A 26,341-nucleotide genomic window follows, 5' to 3' on the forward strand; every position below is an offset into this window, starting at 1 on the left:
GTGAAAGTGAATTACCATTTTTCTGAGAATGTTTTGGAATATATTACTCCCAACTAACGAAGAAGAGTGGAGATTATGGCCGATGCTTAATATATTTTGAAAAAGATTTAATGGGAGGAGGAGATTGAGGAACTTTCCCAAATTCCTTTCCCATAATTTTACTTATTTATTCAGTTAATATTCACAGAATGTCTGCTATGTCTTGGCATAGATGACAGGAAGGGTATTCTTGGTAGTTAAGTGTTACTAAGTACTTGAACTACTCAATAGAAACCCTGTATTTTTTCATTATGGTGTGTGATCCAAATCTAGATAAGTGGTTTAATTCTGGTTGTTCATTTTCCCTACAAGTGTTGATGAGTCCCATTAGTAAAGGAGCATTTAATGATAAGAGTCAAGTACAATGCTTAGGGAATCATGCATTCAACTAGCATTTATTGAGCAACTTCCACGAGTCAGGTATTCTACATAATGGTTGATATTTTGTGTAGTTTTCCGAAAATGACAGTCAACAAAGAAAAGAGTGTGGCAATTTTAAAGTTAAACATAAAATGTATTTTTGTTCCTAAACGGATAAGGAGGATGTGGGAAGGAGTAGGATCAAACAAACTGAACACCAAATTTCTGACTGTAAATAATTCAGTGTCCACCTGAGAAATACGCACTTAAACAACAAGAACCTGCTCCCTACTGGAGGGTGTAAAAGGTGACTGATTCCTAAGGTTCCTCCGTCGGTCCTGCCACAAGTCGCACGGGGCTGCTAACACGTCCTGCAGCTATTAAGACCGCCAGCAAGCCAAAGCGCGACTGACCGTCGGAGTCCGGCGCGCCAGAGCCAGAGGCCGCCCCCACCTGCCGCCCGCGTCCGGCCCCGCCCCCTGAGCGCGCGGACCAATGAGCTGGGCCCCGGGGGGCGGGGGGCGCGAGACCGGGGGCGGGGCGACCGGGGCCGGCGCGGTCGTGGCGGTAGCTGCAGGGGCGGCGGTGGCGACGGCGGCGGCTTGGCCGGGCGTCCGCGGGCCGTGGGGGATGGGGGCGGCGAGCTCCAGCCCTCGGCGGCGGCGGCGGCGGCCGTGAGTGTCCGGCGGGCGTCCGCGTTCGGGACGCGGGATGGAGCGCCGCGGTGAGTGTCGGGTGGCGGCGCTCGCACCAACTGTGGCGGCTGAGGCAGGGGTCTGGGGTCACCGGCGAGTTGCCGTCCAGGGTCCGGGCGGCCCAGGCGGCGGCCAGAACTGGAAGCGACTGCGGGCTGCGCTGAGGGTCGGCGGCGGCCCGGGCCGGTGTCCCCAGAACTCCTGGTCCTCCGGGAGGAGTCCGAGCGGACGAGGGGCGCGGCAGGGGAAGGAGAGCGGGGAGAGCTAGAGAGGGCGTCGCAGGGCCCGCGGACCCCGGTGCCCCCACTTAGGCCACGCCGTCCCAGTATCTGGGGAGAGATTCTCGGGGCGGACTTTCCTCCCTTTCCAGGTTCCCCTCGATGTCCTGCAGCCCCTCTCCCTTTTCTAACCACGTTCGCTCATCCGCCTTTAAGCGGAATTCTGGAAGGGGCTTCTTCACCTCACCCTTCCTGCCCCGCACGCTCTCTCCCCCCCACCCCGCACCCCCCACTTTTGGTTTCCTTAACCAGGTCTTCACTTTCGTGTTCCCTACTTGGAATCTTTTTGAAAGTTTAGTGCCTTCTTCTCAAATTTTTGTCTGACAAATACGAAAGCTGAGGTAAAATAACTAGACGTTTCGTGTTGCCTGTCTTGTCTTATCACATTTCGCCTCACCTAGGCCCGGCTGTTTATTTATTTATTTTTTGGCGTGGGGAGCGGTAATGAAAAGTAGAAAAACACTTCAGTTCCCGTTCTACCCAAGTGCCCCGCTCCGGTGCGTCTCTGTCGCTCTTCACACTCCTCCCTCCCTCTCGCGGCACTCCGACCCTTCTGTCACACCCCTGTAGCTGTTCCTTCGCACGCGCACACACGCACCCGCTACCCCAGCCTGGTCCTCGGGTAAGCCCTGTGCTTTGCAGAATAGGAGTTGACAGGCGGAGGCTTGCAGCTACCAGGAGGAGAGCAGGAGAGGGTATCCCTGTGAGCTTGTTTCCCGGGCTGTCGCAGGATCCCACAACCCAAACCTTGGCCCGAGGGAAGGCCTTCCTTTGCCTTGAACAAAGTAGCCAGGGAGTCTCCTTGTCTTTGAGCCCCCTCTGACATTTGCAGGGTCCATCTCTCTTTTTCATCACCACTCCTCTTTAGAGAGGAGGGTGAGGTTTGTTTACCAACTACCCTCATGGATTGTTTTCTTGTTTTGTTTTTGGTCGTTGACATCCCCTATCCACCTCTAATGGTGGATCTCTTAGGGAGTGTTAGGAGGTGAAAGCTGCAACACCGTAGTGGAGCCAAAATAACCAAAGAACTATTTGTTTGACATTTACCTTTTCCTTTTCTCTTTTTTTTGGGAATTAGCTTCGCCCCCTTGTTCAGTTTGAGGAATGGAGGGAGGGGGGTGGTTGTAGTTTCCTGTTCAAGAAAAAGAATTCATAATTAAGTACCAAAGTGAATATTTAGAATGAGTAAAGAAATCGCAACAAATTATGGGTCTTGGAGATTTAAATCCCTTCAGAGATTTCTTTAGGCAGTTTGCCAGGAATGCATACTTAGAAATGCTTCCTGATTGTAGGAACTAAGCAAGTGAGGAACTGGGACACTTAAGCTTCATTAGCTTTATGGTTCAAATAGCCGTAGTCTCCCGATTCTGAGAAAAAGTCTAGAGTGGATTTGAAGAGAAGTACGATAGGTCTGAATTGAAAAATTTTCAGTTCCCAAATTGGCAGGAAGTAAAACTCTGGCTGAGATGAAGAAAGCACTGTTCATGGAATCTATGGTGGCTGGTCATTCCTGCTTTACCCACCTCCCTAAAATAGAACATCCACTAAATTATCAGCACCTCTCTTCCCAGTGGTAAAAGCCCTTGATCTAGGAATGTGTGCTGCTTCAATCACTGCCGTTGGTCTCAGTCCTTAGTACTGTGTTGAACAAAGCTCATGACCAAAAGGTTCCCTGGAAAGATTTTCATTCCTGTACCATTGGTGATTGATTCAGGATTCTCTCAGAAACTTTAGTTTGAAACCACTTTATGTTAGACAAGATCTTGTGGAAAACTTTCAGTCTATTGGGTAGAAGCAGGTAATTTCAAATAAATAGGGCCCAAGACATAAAATCTTGGGTTACCTGAGAAAAGTATGTTGAATGTCCTATGGGAAAGTAAAGGAATGACTTATTTTCAGTAGAGGAAATGAAAAGGCTTTTTGGAAGAAGTGATGTTTTTTGTGAGATTGAAGTCAATTAAGAGAATGATTTTCATAAGCATAGAAGGCCAAAGGATCCTTCTTGGCAGAATTGCTGGTTATCCTAATGCACACATATAAGGATGTCATCAGTCAGTTTCATGATTCTGCTTTGAAGTCTACTTTCTTTGTTTTTGATTTCCCACCTCATCTCCAGTATAATGATGAGCCACAACACAGAAAGATACATCCCTGTATAAAGAAACAAGAAGGAGAGTTAGCAACACGTTTGGATATGATGAGGATTTTTGTGGACGGTTTGTACTTTCTGCTTTGTCTTTATCTTTTACTTTGATAAGCAGGAGCCCTTTGATGATACTGCCTCCCTGGGATAAGTAAGGTTTTTTCTTTTTCTTAAAAAATGCTCCAGTATTTATCCTTGAGAAAGTTTCCAAATACCATAGACTTTCTTTCTAAGGAAGAAGATGGAAAATATTTTGAAAAATATTAAGGGAGAGAGAAAGTTGAATTCAGGGATTATTTCAATAGAACTTCCTGCAGTTTTGTGGGCTTCCCAGGTGGCGCTAGTGGAAAAGAATGCCTGCCAATGCAGGAGATGTAAGATTCATGGGTTCCATTCTTCGGTTAGGAAGATCCCCCGGAGAAGGGAATAGCAACCTTATAATTTTACTTTTAATTTATCTAATATTCCTTGAGTACTAAAATAATAAGAGATTTTTATACACTATGAGTGAGTTTTGACAATTGTATACACTCATGTAATCCCCATAATCAAGATATAGAACATTTCCATTATTTCAAAAAAGTTTCACATGCAGAACTCCCCCTACCTTCCACACTACAAGCCCAGTCACCAGGCAGCCTTTCCTGCTTTTTTGTTACTAAGAATTAGGTTCATCTTTTCTAGAATTTCATGTAAAAGCAATCATACAGCATATATTCTTTTGTGCTTGACTTTCATTTAGCATGATGTTTTTGAGATTCACCCATGGTTTTTTGCTATGTTATAGATATTTATTGTTGAGTAGTATTCCCTTGTAAGGCTGTTAGCATTTATCTGTTGACACTCGGATTGTTTCCAGTTTTTGACTATCATGAAAAAGGTTGCTGCATGCATTGGTGTTTAGTTTTTGGATGAATGTATTTTTCATTTTGAGGAGTTATATAAGGGAGTAGAGTTGCTAGGTTTTATGGTAAATGTATGTCCATGTGTATAAGGAACTGCCAGGCTGTTTTCCACAGTGGTGCGTACCTTATACAGTACCAACGTGTGGGAGTTTTAGTTGCTGTACATTCTTCCTATCCAGATTTCATTCTAGCTGAAGTTGAGAATTCCAGTAGATATTTAGTGGTATCTGATTGTGGCTTAAATTTGTGTTTCCCTGATACTAATGATGTTGAGACTATTTCATGGGCTTATTGCCCAGTTGTGTATCTTCTTTTTTGAAGTATCTGTTCAGATCTTTTACTTATTAATTCCTTGTGCTGTTTGTTTTATTATTGAGCTAAGAGTTCTTGATGTAATTTGAATACAAGTCCTTTGTCATGCATTTTCTCCCCATTTGTGGGCTTAACGGTTGTCTTTCAAATAGCAGAAGCTTTAAATTTCAATGAAGTTTAGTTAACCAGTTGTTTGTTTGTTTGTTTGTTTAATGGTTCTTGCTTTTTGTGTCCAAGAAATTGTTCCCTAGATTTTCTATCCAAGTTTTCTTAGAATAGAGATCCTGAAACATATTCTTAAAGGACCAGATCATAAATAGTTTAGGCTTACAGGCTATAGTACTTCAGCCACTCAACTTTGCTGTTGTAGGGCAAAAGCAGCTATTGACAGTACATAAACAATTGGGCGTGGCTGTGTTCCCCCATAACTTTTTCTTATAAAAACATAAAGTTGCCTCTTCCAGCTCCAGTATTTAAAAGGTTGATAGTTTTAGATTATGTATTTAGGTTTATGATACATGTTGAGTTAATTTTAGGATATGCTCTGAAGTAAGGATCATTTTTTTTCTTATGGCTATCAAGTTATTTCAGTACCATTTATTGGAAAGAACACCTTTTCCCCTTTTGAATTACTTTAGCACCTTTTGAAAATATGTAGGTCTATCTGTAGACTATTCTGTTGGTCTATTTCACTCTCTGTAATAATATCATATTGTTTTGATGACTGTAGCTCTATAGTAAATCTTAAAATCAGACATTATGGATCTTCCAAATCTGTTCTTTTTTCAAAAAATTTTTGGCTGCTTAGATTTTTTACATATTATATACATTTCAGAGTCAGCCTATGAATTTCTACAAAAGCCTAGGAGAGATTTTGTTTGGGATTGCTTGAAAGGACACATCACTTTGAGGAAAATGAAAGTCTGTAACAGTTTTGAGTTTTCCAGTCTATGAGCATGGCATACTTACTGATCAAGTCACTTCTTTAATTTCTTGCCACTAAAGTTTTATAGTTTTAAATTTAGGATCTTAGACATATTTTGTTAAATTTATTCCTAAAACTATCTTGTTTTTTGATGTTATTATAAATGGTATTTGTTTCTAAAATGTTACTGTCCAATTGTTTGTTGCTAATATTTAGAAGTAAAATTGTAATATGTTGACCTTACATTCTGTGGCCTTTATAAATTCATTTATTAGTTGCAGTAACTCATTTGTAGGTTTCTTGGAGTTTTTGAGGTATGCAAACATGTCAATTTTTAATGAAGTGTTTTACTTCTTCCTTTTCTATCTGAATATGTTCTATTTTTTTTCTCTTGTTCTCTTGTACTGGCTAAGACCTTCAGTAGCAATAGTGTGTGTGTTAGTCCCTCAGTCATGTCCAACCCTTTGCGACTCCATGGACTGTAGCCTGCCAGGCTCCTCTGTCCATGGAATTCTCCAGGCAAGAACACTGGAGTGGGTAGCCATTCCCATCTCCAGGGGATCTTCCTGACCCAGACATTGAACCCAGGTCTCCTGCATTGCAGACTGAGATTCTTTACCATGTGAGCCACTAGGGAAGCCTAGTAACAATATTGATCCTAATCTTAAAGTGGAAAACACAGATAGTCTTTCATTATTGACCAAGATGTTATCTGTAGATTTTTTGTAGATGCCTCTTAAAAGGTTGAAAAAATTCCTTTCTATTCCTATTTTGCTGACTGCTTTAATCATGAAGGTTTGCAGAATTTTGTCAGATGCTTTTTCTGCATCTATTAAGACAATCACATTTTTTTTTTTTTTGTCTATTGACTATTAAACTAAGCTTGATTCTTGAGACAAGATTCTTTCTTGGTTCTAATGTGTTATTTCTTTTAAATATTGTTGGGTTTGACTTGCTAATACTGTGCTAGGAAATTTGATCTGTAGTTTTCTTGTAATATATTTGTCTGCTTTCAGCATCAGAGTAATACTGACCTCATAAAATGAGTTGGGAGGTTTTCCAACTCTTCTATTTTTTGAGAGTTTCTGTAGAACTATTTTATCTAGTTCAATACATTTCATTAGTGAGGCCATATGGGTCTGCAGTTTTCTTTGTGAGGTATTTTAAATTATGAATCCATTTTTTTTTAGTACGTATAAAGTTACCCCAGATTTTCTATTTTGTGTGTTAGATCTGGTTATTTGTGTCTTTCAAGAAATTTTTCCATTTTATCAGAGTTGAATTTTTTGGCAAAGTTGTTTGTAATAGTCTTGTTTCCCTTTTGATATCTGTAGGTTCTGTACTGATGTTGTTTATTTCATTCATGATATTAGTAATTTGTGTTTTCTCACTTTATTTTTTGATCAGTTCAGCAAGATATATATCTATTTAATTGATCCTTTCAAAGAACCAGCTTTTAGTTACATTGATTTTTCTGTTACCTGTCTTCCATATCACTGATATCTTTTGTGTTCAGTTGCTCTGTTGTGTCCAACTCTTTGTGACCTTAGCTTTGACTATTTGGACCTTTGTTGGCAAAGTAATGTCTCTGCTTTTAATACACTGTCTAGGTTTGTCATTGCTTTTCTTCCAAGAAGCAAGCATCTTTTAATTTCATGGCTGTAGTCGCCGTCTACAGTGATCTTGGAGCCCAAGAAAATAAAGGAATTACTGATTTCTACTCTTACCATTATTTCCTTTGTTTTACTTACTTTCTGTTCAATTTGCACTTTGCTTTATAGCTTGAAGTAAAAGCTTAAATCATTGATTTTAGATCCTCCTTTCTTTATTGTTCAAGTATTTTATTTATTTTTAAAAACCTTTTTATTTTATATTGGCATATAGCCAGTTAACAATGTTGTGATAGTTTCAGGTGGACAACAGAGAGACTCAGCCATACAAATTCATGTATCCATTCTCCCTCAAACTCTCCTCCCACCTAGCCTGCCATATAGCATTGAGCAGAGTTCCATGTGCTATACAGTAGGACCTTGTTGATATCCATTTTAAATATAGCAGTGTGTACATGTGGATCCCAAGCTCCCTATCTCTTCCCCCCATCCTTCCCGCTTGGCAGCCATAAGTTTGTTCTCTGTGAGTCTGATTCTGTTTTGTAAATAAGTTCAATTGTATCATTTCTTTTTAGATTCTGCATATAGGGGATGTCATAGGATAATTCTCCTCTGTCTGACTTTACTCAGTATGACAATCTCTAGATCCATCCATGTTGCTGCAGATGGACCCTCCTTTCTTTTTAATAAGATATCTAAAACAGTATATTTCTCTAACTACTGCTTTTACTGTGTAACTTACCCATTTTGAAATATTGTGTTTTCATTTTTATTCAGTTCAAACTATTTTCAAATTTGCCTTGTGAAAATGTGACCCATGGATTATTTAAAAATATATTTTATAATTTCCAAATATTTGGAGATTTTCCTACTGTTATTAATTCTATATTTAATTTTGTTTGGGTCAGAGAACATACACTGTATGATTTCAGGTCTCTTAAATTTATTGGGAGTTGTATGGTCCTACATATATCTTAGTGAATATTTTATGTGTATTTGAAAAGACTGCGTATTCTGTCACTTGGGTAGAATTTTCTATAAATGTGTGTCAGGCAAGTCAAGTTGATTGATAGTATTGTTTAAATTTTCTATATCCTTACAGATTTTCTCTTATTATTCTATCAGTTAATGAGAGAAGATTATTGAAATCTTAACTATCATTGGGATTTATCTATTTTTTCTTACATTTCTGTCAAGTTTTATCTTATATATTCTGATATATATTTTTCATCTATTTTTATGAGCATACACTTTAAGATCATGTCTTTAAGATGAATTGACTCTTACTATTATAAAATGTTACTCTTTATCCTTGTCTGATTAACAACTACTTCTGCTTTCTTATGATTAGTATTTACTTGGTGTATCTTTTTGTGATGTTTTACTTTCAACCTACTTGTGTCTTTTGTATTTTAGGCAGTTTGTAATTGTGTGTCTGTGCTAAGTTACTTCAGTCATGTCCAACTCATTGGGATCCTATGGGTTTGCAGCCTGCCAGACTCCCCTTTGGTATTCTTCAGGCAAGAATGCTGGAGTCGGTTGCCATGCGCTTCTCCAGGGGATCTTCCCCACCCAGGGATGGAAACCATGTCCCTTATGTCTCCTACATTGTCAGGCAGATTCTTTACCACTAGTGCCACCTGGGAAGTCAGTATGTATTTGAGTCTTACTTTCTTAGAGAGTGTCCAGTTGTCCAATTTGACCAGCTCTGCCTTTTTAATAGGGGTGTTTATAGAGTATTTATATTTAATGTAATTATTGATATGATTGAGGTTTAAGCCTGTTATCTTGCTGTTTGTCTTTAATTTTCCTCATCTGTTCTTTGTTTCTTTTCCTTCTTCTGCCTTCTTTTGGATTGACTAACTTTTTGAAATTCCATTTATAACTACTGTTGGCTTATTAACTGTACCTCTGAAGATTTAATATACATTTTAAATTTATTATAATATGCCTTCAAATAATAATATGCTATTTCACATATAGTGTAAGAACCTTACTTGCATTTCCCACCTCCCTTAGTTTTTGTTATTGTGATTCTTTTTGCTATTCTACGTATGTTGTAAATGCCACACAAATTGTATTACTTTTGTCAGTTTTTAAAAAAAAATGAAAAGAAATTTACAAAATAAGCCTTGTGTTGAAGCTTCATTTGAGGTGAGTCTAGAATATTATTTTATTAGGGCTGTTCTACATGTACTACTAACACATGTCCTTCTGGAATCTCTCCTTATGTATTCCATAGGTCTCTCTGCTCTGGCTGATGAAAACTCAGAGGTCTCCTAGCCTGTGAGAGCCCTGGAAATTGTTCAGCTACAGCTCCTTGGAAATTCTTTGTCTATCCTTGTGGGGATTCACCTTATACATATACAGCTTTGAATTCAGCAAGAAAATTAAGGAGTTGCCTATGCAAATTTCTGGCGCTCTTTCTCTGCGTACCTTATAACTCTCTGGTACTCTGTTGTACAGATTCCAGAGCTATGATTGCTCTTTCCTCAACAAGAGCACCACACTCTGTTTGGCTTCCCCCTTCTGTTCCATGGTCTAGAATTGTGCCTCCAGGCAGAAGGTTGGGGTGACTAAAGGGATCACCTCATTTGTTAGTGATTCCATCTCTCCAGGATCATGGTCCTGTCCTGTTTATAGTCTGATGTCTGAAAATAATATAGTGGAAGGGCAAGTCTGATCTGTTATTCCTGTATTGATGTATTCAAAATTTTAAGACTTTTTTAAAATCTGGAAATTTTCTTTTCATCATTTTAGTGGCAATTTATTTAAGAAACTGTTGTTTGCTCTATAAAATGGTGCACAGTCTAGACTTTACTGAGTGCATCCTGTGATATAATTTAACATATTCTGTTGTCTTCTATATTGCTTATAAAGTGGTAATTGGATCTCGAGCAGAGTTTCTCAATCTTGACACTTTTTGACCATTTGGGGCTAGGTAATTCTTTGTTAGGGGTGGAGGTAGGAGGGTTGAGAGGTGCTCTCTTGTGCAGGTAGGATGTGTAGCGACATCCTTGGCCTCTATTCACTAGATGTCAGTACGATTCCTTCCCAGCTGTGAGAACCAGAGGTGTCTACAGACACTGTAAAGTGTTTTTGGAACAATGTTCTGTTATGAAAAGTAGGCTACCTAAACTACAGAATCAATTTCAGGAATATGAAGATCCCTACCCAGCAAAAATAGGAATACTCATTATAAATGTTAACACTGGAGAGAACGCATGGAAAAGATTTGAACAGTATGCAAGTTGAAGTTTCACAGAGCGACAGAAAAGCAACATCACAGAGGATAAGAATTTCTGTTTTAGAAGGGAAAAACACTTGAGACAATAATAATGTAAAATGGTAAAAACAATTTTAAAGATATTGGACTTCTCCAATAAATATACAGATAGTTTTACTTTTTCTTTTTTTTTAAACGGTTTATGATTTAATTATAAACCAAAAATTTTGGAGTTGCAGAAAGGTATTGTTTCAATAGTGTACTTTTTCATACTAGAAACTCACTTGTGTGACATAAAATTTCTTTAAACAAAATGTAAATTAGGGGGAATTAATAAAATAACCCCTTTAATTTAAAAATGAACTACCATTTTCGCTGTTTCCCAATACCCTGTTCCTCCTTACTAAGGAAAAGGAGTAGAAAAGATGACAGATAATGAATATATTTTTTTAAAAGATTGAAGAGAAGGATTGGGATTGAGAGACTTCTCAAAATTTCCCTCAGATAACAATACTTATAAGTTAATGGTCTAATATTCATTGAGGAGCCACTCCTTGTTAGTCCTGTGCACAGTAGTTGGCTGTTTTGATATGGTTTAAAGGTAGATCTGGTGGGAAGGGTCTTGAGGTTAACCCAGAGCACATCCAGGGGGCAGACTTTCCTCTATTGAGCTCCCTAAGGGTTACCCTGCCTCTACCTTCCATGGCTTTAAAATGCTTTCCTCTCTTCCCCATTGATGTCCTTCAGTTTAGTCCTCAGTGGTTTCCATCATGAGTGTCTGTGGTGCATCATTCTCTTCCAGTAGGATTTGAAGGAACATTTGATTGTTAGATGTCCCCAGCATTGTTAATACTTTTTATCTTGACACAGTTAAAGTTTAATGGGTATGTTTTCAAAAATTAAATCTGCAAATGATAGTAGAGCCCAAGTAATTGAGGAGCCTGAGGTTCTTATATTTATCTTTTCCAGTAACAACCTAGGGGCTTAATTGGGATCACTTGCCCAGAATTGTTTGGGTGTGAGAAGTGTCTTTCTCCCCTTTCTTACTAGTGGGTGGTCCCCCTATTTCTCTTTCTCTGTCTTCCCTATTTTGTCTCCATCTTATTTTTTCTGCCTTAACTTGTCCCTGAATCTTTCTTGGTCTTCTTTCTCTCCTCTCCACAATTGTTCCTCACCCGCCCACATCTCTCATGGCTTTTTTCCTCTCCCTCCCTCCCATGTGCTCCTTTCTGTCTTTTCACACCGCCGCTTCTACCTCACACATGAGGACCTCGGGCACAACATTGTCAGTTCAACTTTAATAAGGAACGCAATCCTCTTTAAGGAAGTGGTGATAATGGAGTAAGAGAGTACAAAATTATTAATATACAGAAGCATTATATTAAGCATATATATGATCCATATTTTGAAACCATGTATTATTGTTTAGTCCCTAAGTTGTGTCTGACTTTTTGTGATCCCATAGACTGTAGCCCTCCAAACTCTAGCCTTTCCCAGGCAAGAATACTGGAGTGGGTTGCCATTTCCTTCTGTATGCGGATATACAGGTATTTTAAAATAGATATAAAAGAGTGTTTGAGATTGAGTAACTTTCTATTTCTTCCCCAAACCTTTTCTTATGATTTAATTAGGGTTGTAATGCTCCAGCCCCTTTTTGGCCTGGGATCCCTGACCTCTCATTAGTTTGTTTCAGTTCAGGGCATCATCAGTTTCCATGGTGAGAGTCCATGGCACATTGTTCTTTTTAAGTGTGGTCAGAAGGAGAGTTTAGATTTAGGGTTTCCTTAGTATCTATGGCATGTCCTTGATACTGTTGTTTTTAAAGTTTGAAGGGGTAATTTTGTGTAAGTTGAGTCTGAAAATTCCAGTGTGGAGCTAAAGTAACCAAGAAGCTGAGCATTTTCAGATTTATCTTTTATAAAGTAGCACCTGAAGGGCCAAATTTGATTTATTTCCCCAACATTGTTTTTAGTAAAAGAGTTCAAAGATATGAGAGATGTTCCTCTTCTCTTTGCCAGTGAGTATTTTCTTGCTGTCTTGCTACTTCACTTGTTGGCTCTATCATGCTCACTTCCTTTTTCTGTTTCTGGAAGTAGGTGGTCGCTCTTTTCTCTTTTTTTTCTCATTACCTTCTTTCTGCCTTCACTTATTTCTGTCTTCCTTGGTTTTGGCTCGTTCTTTCTATGAGTGCAGGCCCAGTTTCCTCCTACTCTTCTTCCTCACACTCACTTGTCTTTTTCTGCATTCTCCCTCTGTGGATCTTTTTTTTTCTTCTCTGTCTCCAACACTACCCATAGCCACCCTCCCCATGGGCCCTGTTTATCCATCAGTTCTTCATTTCTTTCTGAATGTTCCAGCATGAAGATAACTGATAAGGCATGTTTTCCTGAGTAGAATGATGTGGAAACCTATGTGCTTTCGGCCCCTGCTGCTTTCTTTAGTCATTCCATATTTCTCAGACAATTTTTTCTCATTCCAAGCGAGTTTGAGAGTGCAATTGAAGTAATATATAGGTCTAAGTGGAAAATAGGACCCTGTACAGAAGGTAGAGTAGTTAGTTGGTTTTGAAGAAGTTTATTTTTCTGAAAAGGAGTCAGGCTTGTGTTACACTTTTACCTGCGATCTTGTTTTTGTTTTCTTAAGAGTTGGAGAGAGAGGAACGAGGTCGTCAAAAGAAGTACCTCATAAAAAAACGTAGATTGCCCATCCAAGAAATTTCCGTTTGTCAGATGTAGTCATCAAGTGACCTATTCCTAAGGTTCCTCCGTCTGTTCTGCCGCAAGCCACACGGGGCTGCTAACACGTCCTGCAGCGCTCAGGACCGCCTCCCTGCTAAGTGCAGCTGACCGTCCGAGCGCCGGAGCCAGAGGCCGCCCCCACCTGCCGCCCGCGTCCGGCCCCGCCCCCCCGGGCGTGCGGGCCAATGGGCTGGGCCCCGGGGGGCGGGAGGCGCGAGGCCGGGGGCTGGGCGGCCGGGGTTGGCGCGGTCGTGGCGGTAGCTGCAGGGGCCGCTGCGGCGGCGGCTTGGCCGGGCGTCCGCGGGCCGTGGGGGATGGGGGCGGGGGCGGCGGCCCTGAGTGTCGGGCGGTCGTCCGCGTCCGGCACGCGGGATGGAGCGCCGCGGTGAGTGTCGGGTGGCGGCGCTCGTTCCAGCTGCCGTGGCTGAGACTGGGGACTGGGGTCACCGGCGAGTTGTCCACGGTCTGGGCGGCCCAGGCGGCGGCGGGGTGCGCTGATGACCGGCGGCGGCGGGCCGGGTCGGTGTCCCCAGGACTCCTGGTTCTCCGGGAGGGGTCGGACGGGTCGAGGGGCGCGGCAGCGGAGGGGGAGCCGGGAGGGCACGAGCGGCGGCCCTGAGCGGATGATGAAGATAATAAAAGCAAACACCTAGCGCATCCCACGTTCGGCATACTGTTTCCTAAGTGCGCTACACATTTTAACCTCCTGAGAATTCCACGACTATTTAATTGATTTTTCAGATGGGAAAAACTTGTCAGAACACGTAGGCTAGTAATTGGCAGTGTGACTTCAGCTCAGGCAGGTTTGCTCCAGAATCTGTGCTCTCTTTCGCTACAGAGTTGATCTGACTCCGTCCTACCCCACCTGCCCTGACAGCAGTTCTCTCTTCAGCTGGGTCTCATTCCCGATGTATTTTAGGATTTCTGTGGTTGCATTGTTCTCGTCTCTCTCTTTTGGGCTGAGTGAGGGGTTTTTCGTTCCGAGGCCGCGTAAGCCTCAATGGTCTCTCCCAATTCTGCTGTGGACGTTTTAAGGGCTGGACTCCCCCCCCCCCCCCGCCCCCCGCCGCCTTTTTGACGGCTGAATTTTTAAGCCTGAGACGTTTCATACTGCAGCTGTAGTAATTCACGAACCTTGTGCCTCCATGTTCATCTTTCTTGACTTTCTTCCTCAAGAGGGAATTGGGCTTATAACTTTTCGGAGAGCAGGATTGTTAGTTGCTAAAGGCGGGAGCTGAGTGCACCTTCCACTTTGTCCAGGCGTCTCCGAGACGGTATCTCTTGTCCATCGCTGTCAATGCCGGTCACGCTTTTTGGTTGCTCCATTTTCCCACTCTGTTTAAATCCTGGAATGGGGAACGTGGTCTTTGGCTTTGGGTAGTTTTGGCTTGTCTAGGGAGAGCCCTGCCCGTCAGGAATGCTAGACATTCTGGAGGCGTGGGAGGTTGGGCAGCTTCATCTTCTTTAAACGTGCTGAGTTCTGACTGCACAGGAATGAAGTGTATGAGTATTGCATGCCTTCCTTTAGAAATTAATTATTGGTATATTACTGATAAAAGTTTTCAACATTCCCCTCTTCTGTTTTAGTGAGGAGTGCATTTAAAAAACATAATCAAAAACCTCCAGGATGAATTTTCCTGATTTAAAAAAAAATCTCTAAGTAGATTCTTACCAATCAGAAATTGTGTTGAAATAGCAGATTTCTAAAATATATAGCAATTTTTCCTAGGGTAGAAATAGTAAGATTGAGAATTAAATACAGATATTTGAGGTTGTTTCACTTTTCAATTAGGCAGCCGGGTGCCTAAAATGAAAATACTTCTGTAAGGAGACATTTGAGGCGGAGGAACATGGGGCAAGAACATTTGATAAACGCAGTCTACTGAAGTCTTGGAAAAAACACATTCCAGGGTACCAGAAGTTCGTATTCACATTTCTGATGCACATATTACTTAGAATTTAGAACATACAGATAAAATAGTTTTGCACAGTAGTTTTCTCTTTGCTACACAGTTCTCTGTGGATGACTTTATATTGATGACTTGGAGTTGGAAGAGATGCAAGAGACTTAGAAGAGTTTCACAAATATTTTGCTCAACAATCTGTTTGCACAGTTCAAACTTCACTTGGAAGTCATTTAGTAGGCTTCTACAAAGTCAGTGAAGTTTCTGGAATTGTTTCCAGTCCTGTATTTCATGGTCACAATTTACAGATATGTTGTAATGAAGTCACTTGTTGTTCATTACTTATGTATGTCTACAATTTCCTGCAGTAAAGTACTGCTAATGATAATGGCTAATAGTTATTGCATCTTCTTGATGAACCAAGCGTTGTGCTAAGTGTGCTTTCTGTATTATTATCTTATGTAATTAATTTTACGATTACAGTATCTGGTAACTACATTTTGTGTTCCCACCAACTAGAGGTTCATTTTGGGACATGAGAAAGTAATGTGGATGATCTTGGAACATGTATATCCTCCAAACTTTCTCATAATCATAGTTCAATTTTGTGAAAGTTTGGATTAACTTTATGTTAACGTTTTTTTCAAATGTATTGTTTCCTTTTTTTAGTTTTAAATATGAAAAGTAGTAAAGTGTATATAGTAAAAGTAAAGTGTAGTACATTACTCACCATAATACTGACTCCTCACATCCTTTTGTTTGTTTACAGATAGTCTTGACTAAAAATGTTCAAGCATTTTTGAAACACTCTATAACTTTGAGTTACTAATTTGACATTTGAAGTAAATTAGTTTTACTGAGGTGGATGATTTGTTTTATTTGAAGCTTGTGACATACGCTTTAAAATTTATAACCATCTTTTTTACCAGTGACAATGACCAGTTTTCTAATTTGCTAAAGTAAAAACCATCAAAATTAATCAGAATGGCTTTATTAAGTAAGCTGCAAAAGGTGATAATTAGGCTAATAGTCTTCTAAATTAATGATTTGTAAAAGAGCTACCCAAACAAGACACTTGAGTGTTGTTTTGTTTTTGTTGAAGGGAGACTTCGGTATAATACTGCCCCCTAAATTGTCCTAAGTTCATTTTAGAAGTTATTTAAACATTTAAGAATTAATGTTAGATAGGTTTGAAACTAGAGTAAATGTAGAAATTGTGTTTCCAGAATTGATTTGAGGATAACAATATAGAATGAAGGACTTTGAAATGTTATTGAAGAAGTGTCAGGACACCTTATTTAATAATCAGAAGTAGAGGAGCAGTAATAGAAATCCACCTTTGTACTCTTGTCTTTACGCAGCTTTATATGCCTTTTTTTGGAAAGATACTATTTTAGAGACAGATTGTTAAAAACAATTTCTATTTTCCTTTCAAGACACTGCAGCAATCCAGAGTTAACCATTTTATTTCTATAAAAATTAATTGAAACTTTGTAAAATTATAAAATTTATAAATTCATTGTAAATTGCTTATTCATTATTATTCATTATCCATTCTGCAAAATCGTTACTTATTCAGACAGTTTTGAGTTTTTCATTCCTCATACTGCTATAAGCAGAGAACACATGGTTAGCAAACATTGCTCATGATTTCCCTGAGATTATAGTCTGGATAGGGAAACATGAATCATCTATGGGAACTTGGATAAGTGCAGTGATGGAAAGCATAAGATGCTATAAAGCATCCAACAGGAAAATTCAGTTCTAGTTTGGTGGCGGTGGTGGTTATGAGGCAGGGGAAGTCCAGGAAGGTTTCTTTGAACTGAGATCAGAATGAGTAAACAAAGAGGAAGGATTAGTCCAGGCAAATAGAACTGTATAGACAGGACCCTGTTGAGTCCAACAATTGGTGTTTTTCAGGTTGTAGGGACAGAATCCATAGTAAGTCTGAGAGCAATTTGATGGGTTGGAACTGGCATTTTAAAAGATGAAGTGTAACAGGAAAGAAAACATCTGAGTACATCATCTGACTCCTTAGCCAGAATCTGTTTTATGTTTACGCATTCCTGCATGCGTACACCACACACAAACAACATACTTAATGTGTATACTAGCTGCTGTTATAAAATTATTTACCACTACAAGTCACAGTAAACAAATATTGGAAAAATGAGAAAGAGGTATGTGGGTGGCCGGAGTGCTGAGAGTGTTGAGTAGGAATTGGACTTCAGATGACATTGCAGAGATAGGTAGGAGGCAGATCTCATGTTGAACCTTGTAATGCACAATAGCTTCTCATTGTCCTTTGGAAGAATTTTGGGCAGAGAAATAACATGATGAGATTCATGTTTTGAAAATGAATACCTTTGTAGTGAGACACTACCTTTGGAATGAACAAGAATGAATGTGGAGAAATCATTAGGAAATTAATAGCAGTAGCTCAGACAAGAAATCTCCGTTATTCACCTAGTGTGGTAGTAGAGATAGAATTAGATAGAGTAAAAGATCGGGGAGGGGGAGGGAAATCTATGGATTTGGGCAATGTATAGGAAAGAGTAAATGATGCAATTTTTTATTTTGCATGTAACCCAGAAATGAATATTACATAAAACTTTCTACTATAAATTTCACAGAAGTCCTTAGTCATTCTACCATTTTGAAAGTGTCCAAATATCCAAGACAAAACATTTGATAAGTATTTCAATGATAATGCTTGAGCTAATTTAATTCCTCTAGTCATTTCCTTTTAGATTTTAAGAGATATAAACAAAATTAGGAGTTTTAATTCCAGGAAGGTAAAATGTAAGGATGAAGCAGAAACATAGTAAGGTTTTCCCTGAGTTCCTGCTGTGTACCAGGTTAGGCGTTTTAAGTGAAGTCTTTTAATCTTGTGTTCCCTTTTAATCTTCACACAGCCTGTAACCAAATCGTACAGGTTACTAAGTATTCAGCTAGGATTCAAATCTCAGTCTTTCTCATAACAAAGATTGTGTTTTTATTATATCACCCTGAAATTACCAAAAATATTGCTCCAGTGATCATATATTTATTTGTTCAGTCCAAGTGTGTCATCATTGACTCAATGGACATGAGTTTGAATAAGCTCTGGGAGATGGTGAAGGACAGGGAAGCCCTGTGTGCTGCAGACCATGGGGTAGCAAAGAGGCGGACGTGACTGAGCGACCAAATAACAACAAAATGTGTCAGATTTGTGGACATGCTTAGAACTTAATTTCAACAGAGAAATATTCTTGATGAAAAGTGATAATTCAAAGTGTGTGTGTGTATTGTTGTTCAGTCCATGGGGTTGCAAAGAGTCAGACATGGTTGAGCGACTAACACTTCACCAAAGTGAAGTAAGTAAGTGAAGTCGCTCAGTTGTGTCTGACTCTTTGTGACCCCATGGACTGAGCCTGCCAGGCTTCTGCATCCATGGGATTTTCCAGGCAAGAGTACTGGAGTGGGCTGCCATTGCCTTCTCCAGGAGATCTTCCCAACCCAGGGATTGAACCTGGGTCTCCCACACTGCAGACAGACACTTACCATCTGAGCCACCAGGGAATCCCAGAAGAGATGATTAACAGTTTGTCAGGTTAAACATAGTAATGATGAAAGGGAGATTTTGAAAATAGGCCTTTCTATTTTCAAAGCTCATATTTCACCTTTATTTTTGAAGGTGATGTCATAGTAGGAAAATATGTTCTTCCACTAAGTGACATTTCAGAACAACTTCTATAGTTTAAAAAATTCTGTGCCCCAGAAACTAAGAGGAAGTTTATTAAGAGCATAGATTTTGGTCACAAGGCAGATGTGGTTTTAAGTACCAATTCGTCATGTATCAGCTGAAGTGAAGTGAAGTGAAGTGGCTCAGTGGTGTCTGACTCTGCAACGCCCATGGACTGTAGCCTACCAGGCTCCTCCCATGGGATTTTCCAGGCAAGAGTACTGGAGTGGGTTGCCACTGAGAGCTTAGACAAATCATTTAACCTCCAAATCACTTTCCTAACTTAGGAAATGAGAATTTGCATATCATAGACTTGTCGAGATTATCGGCACTTAATAAATGGAAGTTGCTATATTAGTAATACAGTTTGTTGTTGTTGTTTTAAATAGAATATTGAGGTGGGCTTTGAGCTGTTCGTGAACACCTGGTGTTATAATGTACCTTGGTTAATGAAATACTTGCGTTTCTCTCTTTTTTTCTTCCCCACTTAAGGAATTCCATTTTTTTGACTGTTATGTGAAAGGATGATTGCTTACAAACAGAAAAAGACAAAGAAAAAACGTATTTTGTCAACAGGCCAGCTCTCAACTGATGTTACAACTTCTGAGATGGGGCTCAAGTCCATAAATTCCAACGCCATTTTGGATCCTGATTACATCAAGGAGTTGGTGCATGATATCAGGAAGTTCTCCCATATGTTACTATATTTGAAGGAAGCTATTCTTTCAGGTTTGTGAGCTCTTTTTCCCTTAACCTGCTTATTGGATGGTTTGTAACATCTTAAATGCCAGCCTCGCTTTCATATAAGTATGTACACAGTAGCAGAAGCAGAATATTCCGCTTTAGGTATTTTATATATGTTTTGCCAAATGTTTGATGTTTACAGTGTAAACTATGTTATAGTCAGATCCAGTGCAATGCATAGTAGAAAGCTTGGGAAATGAGGGAACAAGACCTACTTGATATGGGAGATTTTTAGATATTTGGAATTTTAACCTTCTTGTTAATGGTAACAATGCACTGATTGGTCTTTAATAAGCACACTAATATTTTTAATTTATATTGTTAATACATCTGCCTAGATTCAGTTTTCTATGTTGTTCCTAAAACAGTCTAAAATCACTGATTTGAGTGAATTTTTTCCTCAGAAGTCAAACTTAATTCTGTTTTGCTGTTCTCTTCCTCAAAAGAGAGTCACAGAATTTGTTTTCTGTCTAGTTAGAAATGGATACTGGAGCCTGAGACTTGATTGTCTTGAAATAAAGAGCTATATACATCTGTACTCCCTGATTTGATCTTAGTACCTGTCTTTCAACTTTCTGTGCCTCTTTTATATCTAATTTTGATGGCAGTGATAATTAATAATCATACAACTGATATTCTTTTGTAATAAGTAACAGTTCAGTCCATATTCATAAAGGTATGTCTGGATGTAGAAAATGAAGTTTCCTAGTTATTTATATGAGACTTTCTGGGGTTTCATAGACATAAGATTTCAGTAAATATTTTCTCTGAATATGTTAGATACTCATTTTCTGATATGCATTCTGAAAAATAGAAACTAAGAAACCATGCCTTCTGTTTGTCATAAATACTGCTTTTAAGAGTTTATTTCTAACCTAACTGTAATCTTCCATCTGAAATGCCCAAAATACCTGGACTTGAATTGTAGCCTCAAAATTTTAGTTTTGGATTTACCCTTAAATGACAATCATGTAAGTCATTCTTTTGAGACTATATATGTATTTTTAGAAAAGAATTTACCTACATTTCTGTTCATTTTAATAGCTTGATTTTGAAGTCTACCTTTGGATAATTAAATGGTAAAAAGTTACTTTGTTGTTGTGGAAAGATATTCTAAATACCTTAAGCCTTATACCAGTAACAGATTCATTATTAAAATGACACATCTGCCATTTATTTAAAAAAACATAACTATGTAATAAAGGTTTGTTCTTAACTGGGTTTTAATTTTTTTTTAGTTTATATATAGTAAAATTTTTTTCTTTTTGATGTAACTGGGTTAACTTTTAACTCAAAATTTAAAATGATTTATTAATTGGCAAATCATTTACTTTAAGGTAAAATCTGATTTTATTTAATGTATCAATTAAATAGATTTCATTAATATAAATAAAATTTTTAGTTAGAATATCTATTGTTTTTGTTTTCCATAGGAAATTTTGCATCATTTGGAATCTTTATCTCGCATGTTTATCCCTTGTTTCACAGATTTAAAATGGCAGTAATTTAAAACAAGTTGAACCCACTCCTTATATCCATAGTTTTTTTTAATGAGTTTTAATTTGTGAATAGACAGTTCATAGGTTAGCAAGGAAGAGGATTGAAAGTTGATCCTAAGTAAGAAGAAAAGAGGAAATTAGTAATAAGATAGCAAAAGGAAACGACCTTTTGAGGTAAAAAGATGTATATGGAAATATATTTTTTACAGAAATGTAATGTTAAAAATCTGTAAAGATGTTCTTTAAATAAGAAAACCAGTACTTCAAAATTTAGAACTTGAGTGTATTGCTAATAAAGTTTTCCGTTTATGGTTGGCAAAAAGCCATCTTTTGGGTAGCCAGCTCTCATTAGTAAGCAGTGGCCAGAGAATTTCCATTAATTTATCTTTGGATTGATTTTAATGCTTGATTCTTTAGTCAGAGTTAAAAGGATTTATATATGCCATCTCAAAATAAATCTTGGATTTAGCAAGAATTTATTTTCTCTGTCTTTGCATGGTTGTTATCAAAATCTGGAAATATATTCTTTAGTTTATTTGAATTGATAGAAACTTTTTGATTGTTGTTTTCCTTAAAGGGAGTATGTATAAACGGTATTAATCAACCTCATTATAAATGACAAATGCCACGTAATAAAATGTTTGTTTAATTTTGATCATGATTTTCAGCATGTTAGAGTGTCATACTATTTATTTAATAGAATTATTGCGAAAATCACATGAGATATAATCTTCAGGAAAGCAGGTAAAAAGTTTGAATTCTGTAGCTGTCTAAGGTGGTTTAATATATGTATGTTAGTGGACATCGACATAGGTCACGCTTTTGTCTCTGAGCATTGAGAAATTTCCCTGGACTTCTGCTCTTCTGTATAGTTGTAAACTGGCCAGACAACAAAGAGCTGTTTCATGTTTTTCTTTTGAAGTGAAGAAACCATTGTCAGTATTTGATTGGTGGCTTTGCCACTCTTTTTTGTCTTTTGCCTCCTCAAGAGGAGGGATGCCAGATTTTTGGTGTTGTTTATTACCTTTCAGTTCATGTTGGTTAAGGTTATGAAAAAGCTAAAAAGTTGTCTTTTAAGAATGTAGCTGTGGGTATGCAAATTACCTTTGGTGTTATCTGAATACCATTTTCTTTATGTACTTGAAGCAGTGGTGTGCAAAATGATGTAACTGCTGCTTCAGGTGTTCCGTCATTGTTAAGGCTGGGTGTAAATCAATAGCTTTGTGATAGGTTTATAGCCACATTTGCCTTTCCTTGAACTAGTTATAGAGATTATTATAATTGTATATGATGCTTTACATTTTACAGAGTACTTTCATATGCAGACAGTATTTAATCACACAGTCCCCACAAAGGCAAAGTTTAGCCCATTTCATAGATGAGTTGTATGTATAATTTAGATTATGAGATTTCATCAACCTCTGATTGCTGATAAATAACTACTATTTTATTTGGAACCTAGAGATCATGAATGCAGAATGGTGTGTTCTTTTCTCATGCTTTATTAGCTGCTTCACATGGCAGTTTGATACTATAAAGACACTGCTCAGTTTTCGTTATTTCTTTAACCAATTCTATTTCACGTGGTATTTATGTTGACCTACCCAATATGGTAGCCTCTAGAGATATGGCTATTTAATTAGAATTTAAAATTCAGCTCCTCAGTTGTAGTAACTGCTTCAAGTGCTTATTACCCATCTCTGATTAGTTGCTACCATTTTGGATGGTGAAGATATAAAAATTACCATCATTACAGAGATTTCTATTGGACAGTGATGGTATTGACATTTGGTTTTCATCAATCTCTGGAATATTGAGATGAATTTTTGAGCTATAAGTATTTTTTATTTTTATAGCCTGAGAAGAAAACCTAGAAAAAGTTGTTATTGGAGCAAAATTTTACTTAGAAATAGGAATTCTGGGAATTCATTTGAATTCCCCTTCCTTAAATTGCCTTTGGAATGTCTAGCTTTCATGCAGTTCTTTGATTTGAACCAGCAGTTTCTAAGCAGTTTATACAAGTTGGTGAGATTGGTAATAAGGGATGGCACAAAGAGCTCAGGAAAGAGAATCATACAATCTAGGTTCTAGACCCAGTTCTGCTATTGACTAGTTTTTTAATATGGCTTAAATCATTTAATAATTTGTTAAAAATGAGGTGCTTACACCAGATGCTATTGATATCATAATTCTGATTTAAAAATTGATTGGAGTTGGAAATTCTCCATTGTTCGGAATATTGACAGTTCAGAGCTGAAGAAGACACCTATATTCAAACTATATACAGCTGTATTCAAACCATATAACACATTTTAGAGGACATCTGACTGCCACCAATTTTTAGGGTTTTTTAATGTGAATTTTATGATAACTTTCTTAAGTGTGATGTTAATGAAAATTTCCCAAGTGAGGTTGTTACGCTCATATTGCAGTAGGTGTTGATGAACTGATCACAGAAAATTGTTGTTGTTCAGTCGCCAAGTTGTGTCTGACTCTTCACAACCGTGTGGACTGCAGTACACTAGGCTTCCCTGTCCCTCACCATTCCTTGGAATTTGACCAAGTTCATGTAATGTCTGCCAAAGGACTCTTTGCCCCCTAACAGAGTTAAGATGTGTGTGCACTTCGTCTCTACTGTTTTTATTTACAAACAAAAGTAGAGAGCTTAATGTGGGAGATCATAGGACTGTGAACACACTTGCCTTTGATATAGGGTAAGTGATAGTTTATTGATTCTCTGTCCACTACTTATTTCCAAGAGGAGGTTACCCTGTGGGGTTTTTTTTTTTTTTTTTTTTTTTTGGCTGTGCAAGATCTTTGTTGCTACACAAGCTTTTATCTAGTTGACGTGAGTGGAGGCTACTCTCTAGTTGTGGTGCACAGGATTCTCATTGCTGTGGCTTCTCTTGTTGCAGAGCGTGGGCTGTCGGGTGCTCAGGCTTCAGTAGTTGTGGCATGTGGCCTCAGTAATCATGGCTCCGGGGCTCTAGAGCACAGGCTCAATGTTTGTGGCACAGGGACTTAGTTGCTCCATGCATGTGGGATCTTCCTGGATCGGGGATCGAACCCATGTCTCCTGCATTGGCAGGCACATTCTTTACCACTGAGCCATCAGGGAAGCCCCCATAGTCTTATGTAAGTAGCAGATGTGAAATTTGAAGTTTTAGATCTCTCTCCAGTGTCATTATGGTACATTATGAATAATTACAGAGCAAAATTTGCATCTTATGTTAAAATGCTGAAGGCACGCTGTTATACGTATATACCCTGTCTTTAAATATAGCACTGCAGATTACGGTATGTGCAGGACCAATTCAGGTTTATGTTGCCCCACGGAAAAATAGTGTGTTCTGAATTCCAAAGATAAATACTCTTCTAGTTTATACAGTAACCTTAAACTCTCCCTTTGTGATACACCTTCCCATTCCCAAGTGAACACCATGTGTGGAAGTTTGAAATCTGGAAATTTGAAAAAGTGAAAGGCTTATAATTGGGTTTGAAAGAATAGTGCACATTGCTTACTTTGTCTAGTACTTAGTGCTTGGAAGTGTCCATTGCCATTATAACATACATTTGAAGAAAAAAATTGGCAGTTAATCTAATACTTCTTATAGATTTTTGATTATATAACTTTTAAAAATGGATTTTAATAAAAGTTTACTGTTGTGACAACGGTGCCCTGTTTTTCTGTTTTGTTTTTTAAATAGGTTAGAAAGGAAGATAAAACTTCATCATCAGTTTCAGATAAAGTTCTCTAATTGTTAAAAATGATTTCTAGTTGAAGAGTGTATCACTTTTAATTTGTAAAGATGTAACTGATCTCATAAGTGACAGCTTTTGATGAATTCTGAGTCCTAAATTTAACAGAACTGTAGTCAGAAATGGTATGTTAACATTCTAAAGCAGACTTTACTGAAAGAAGGAATTAAGTAAAAATTTTAATGTCATTAAATACTATATTCTGTTGTGAGAGGGAAGTTCTGTATAAACTTCCAAAATCTGAATTGAAGTCTTATCTTGTGGATTACCCCCATTTTTTACACAGGAGGATGTGTAAATTTATTTAGGCAAATTACAGTGAGTATTTTACCATTGTTGGCTAGTATTTAACTTTCAACCTTTATAGTGTGCAAGAAATTTTGTGAAGTACTGGAAACATAAGTTGCTAGTCCTCCTATTGTGTTTTTCAGAAGTAAACCTCTCTAGAAGTGATTTCTAATCATTATCGTTTAGGAAAAGCTAATATGGATGTTAATAGGTTATGGCTTAGTGTCTAGAAGGTACAAAATGAATATTTGAGAAATGAAGTATGAAATACAGGTAGGTGATTTATTACACATGTGCCAGCTTTAGGAGATTGCCTTCCTCTTCTGCACTTACTTAGTATGGCTTACTTAACTTAACCTAATTTGTAATAGTAACTGGCATATTCAACTGGAAGTTGAAGCCTGTTAAATCACAGATTGCAGAGTATACCTATCATTAAGCTATAACTTCTTTAACCATGTTGATTATCATGGTGACTAAGAACATAAATTCTACAGCTAGAGCCCTGAGGTGGAATTCTTATTCTGCCACTATTTGTATATAACGCTGGGCAAGTTACCAGTATTCTCTTCCTCAGTTTCACATTTCCTAAAATAAGATACTAGTACCTACATTACTGGGTCATTTTAAAAATTAAATGAGTTCATACTTCATATATGTAAGGCTCATAGAATAAGTCTTTTAAAATGTGAACTATAACTATTTTTACAATCCTCAAGTGATTGGATAATGAAAGTTGCTGTTAAAGCTTCACTTTTATCCTGTACATTCAGAAGTCATTACAGAAAACACAAGTGAGTTTCCTTGTGATAAGTTTTGAAAACTTTTCCCCTCCTCCTTGTTTTCATTGCTTTCCCAGAGAGGTTAAACTGAATTAATAAGACTGAGTTAAAAAATTGTCAGTTTTTATTTTTTTAAATCAAGGAAAACACCATGGCCTTTTCACTTATTTATTTACCTAAGTATTTCCATGAAGTGTTTGCAATATAAACACTGTGGTATTGTGTTAATGCATGAGAACCAAAAAGTGGAACTGGCTAATCTGTTCTCACTTGATAAGCTGAGTGAAGCAGAAAATAAATGGCACAAATGAAAGAAACAATAAATTAAAATTCAGATTACCATATAGGGATGGTAGATAAGCAAATGTTGGGATACAGGAATTTTACTCTTTTATATAGCTAGTATTAAA

At 38.1% G+C, this 26,341-nt stretch overlaps 1 protein-coding gene across 2 annotated transcripts in view; it reads left to right on the forward strand.

Moving 5' to 3' along the window:
• Positions 1-964: 964 nt before the first annotated feature.
• Positions 965-26,341, forward strand: part of ARHGAP29 (Rho GTPase activating protein 29) — an 85,891-nt gene continuing 60,514 nt past the window's right edge. Inside the window, exons 1-2 of one of the 2 annotated variants that reach the window (XM_065908418.1) lie at positions 965-1,123; positions 19,352-19,588. In XM_065908418.1, the coding sequence (XP_065764490.1) occupies positions 19,384-19,588 (205 nt within the window). In that variant the 5' untranslated portion in view covers positions 965-1,123; positions 19,352-19,383. Of the gene's footprint in view, positions 1,124-13,499; positions 13,617-19,351; positions 19,589-26,341 lie in introns of those variants that run through there. The other variant, XM_065908424.1, reaches the window with a different exon arrangement.

The sequence above is a fragment of the Muntiacus reevesi genome, chromosome 1 (assembly GCF_963930625.1).
Source record: "Muntiacus reevesi chromosome 1, mMunRee1.1, whole genome shotgun sequence".
NCBI classification, from domain to species: domain Eukaryota; kingdom Metazoa; phylum Chordata; class Mammalia; order Artiodactyla; family Cervidae; genus Muntiacus; species Muntiacus reevesi.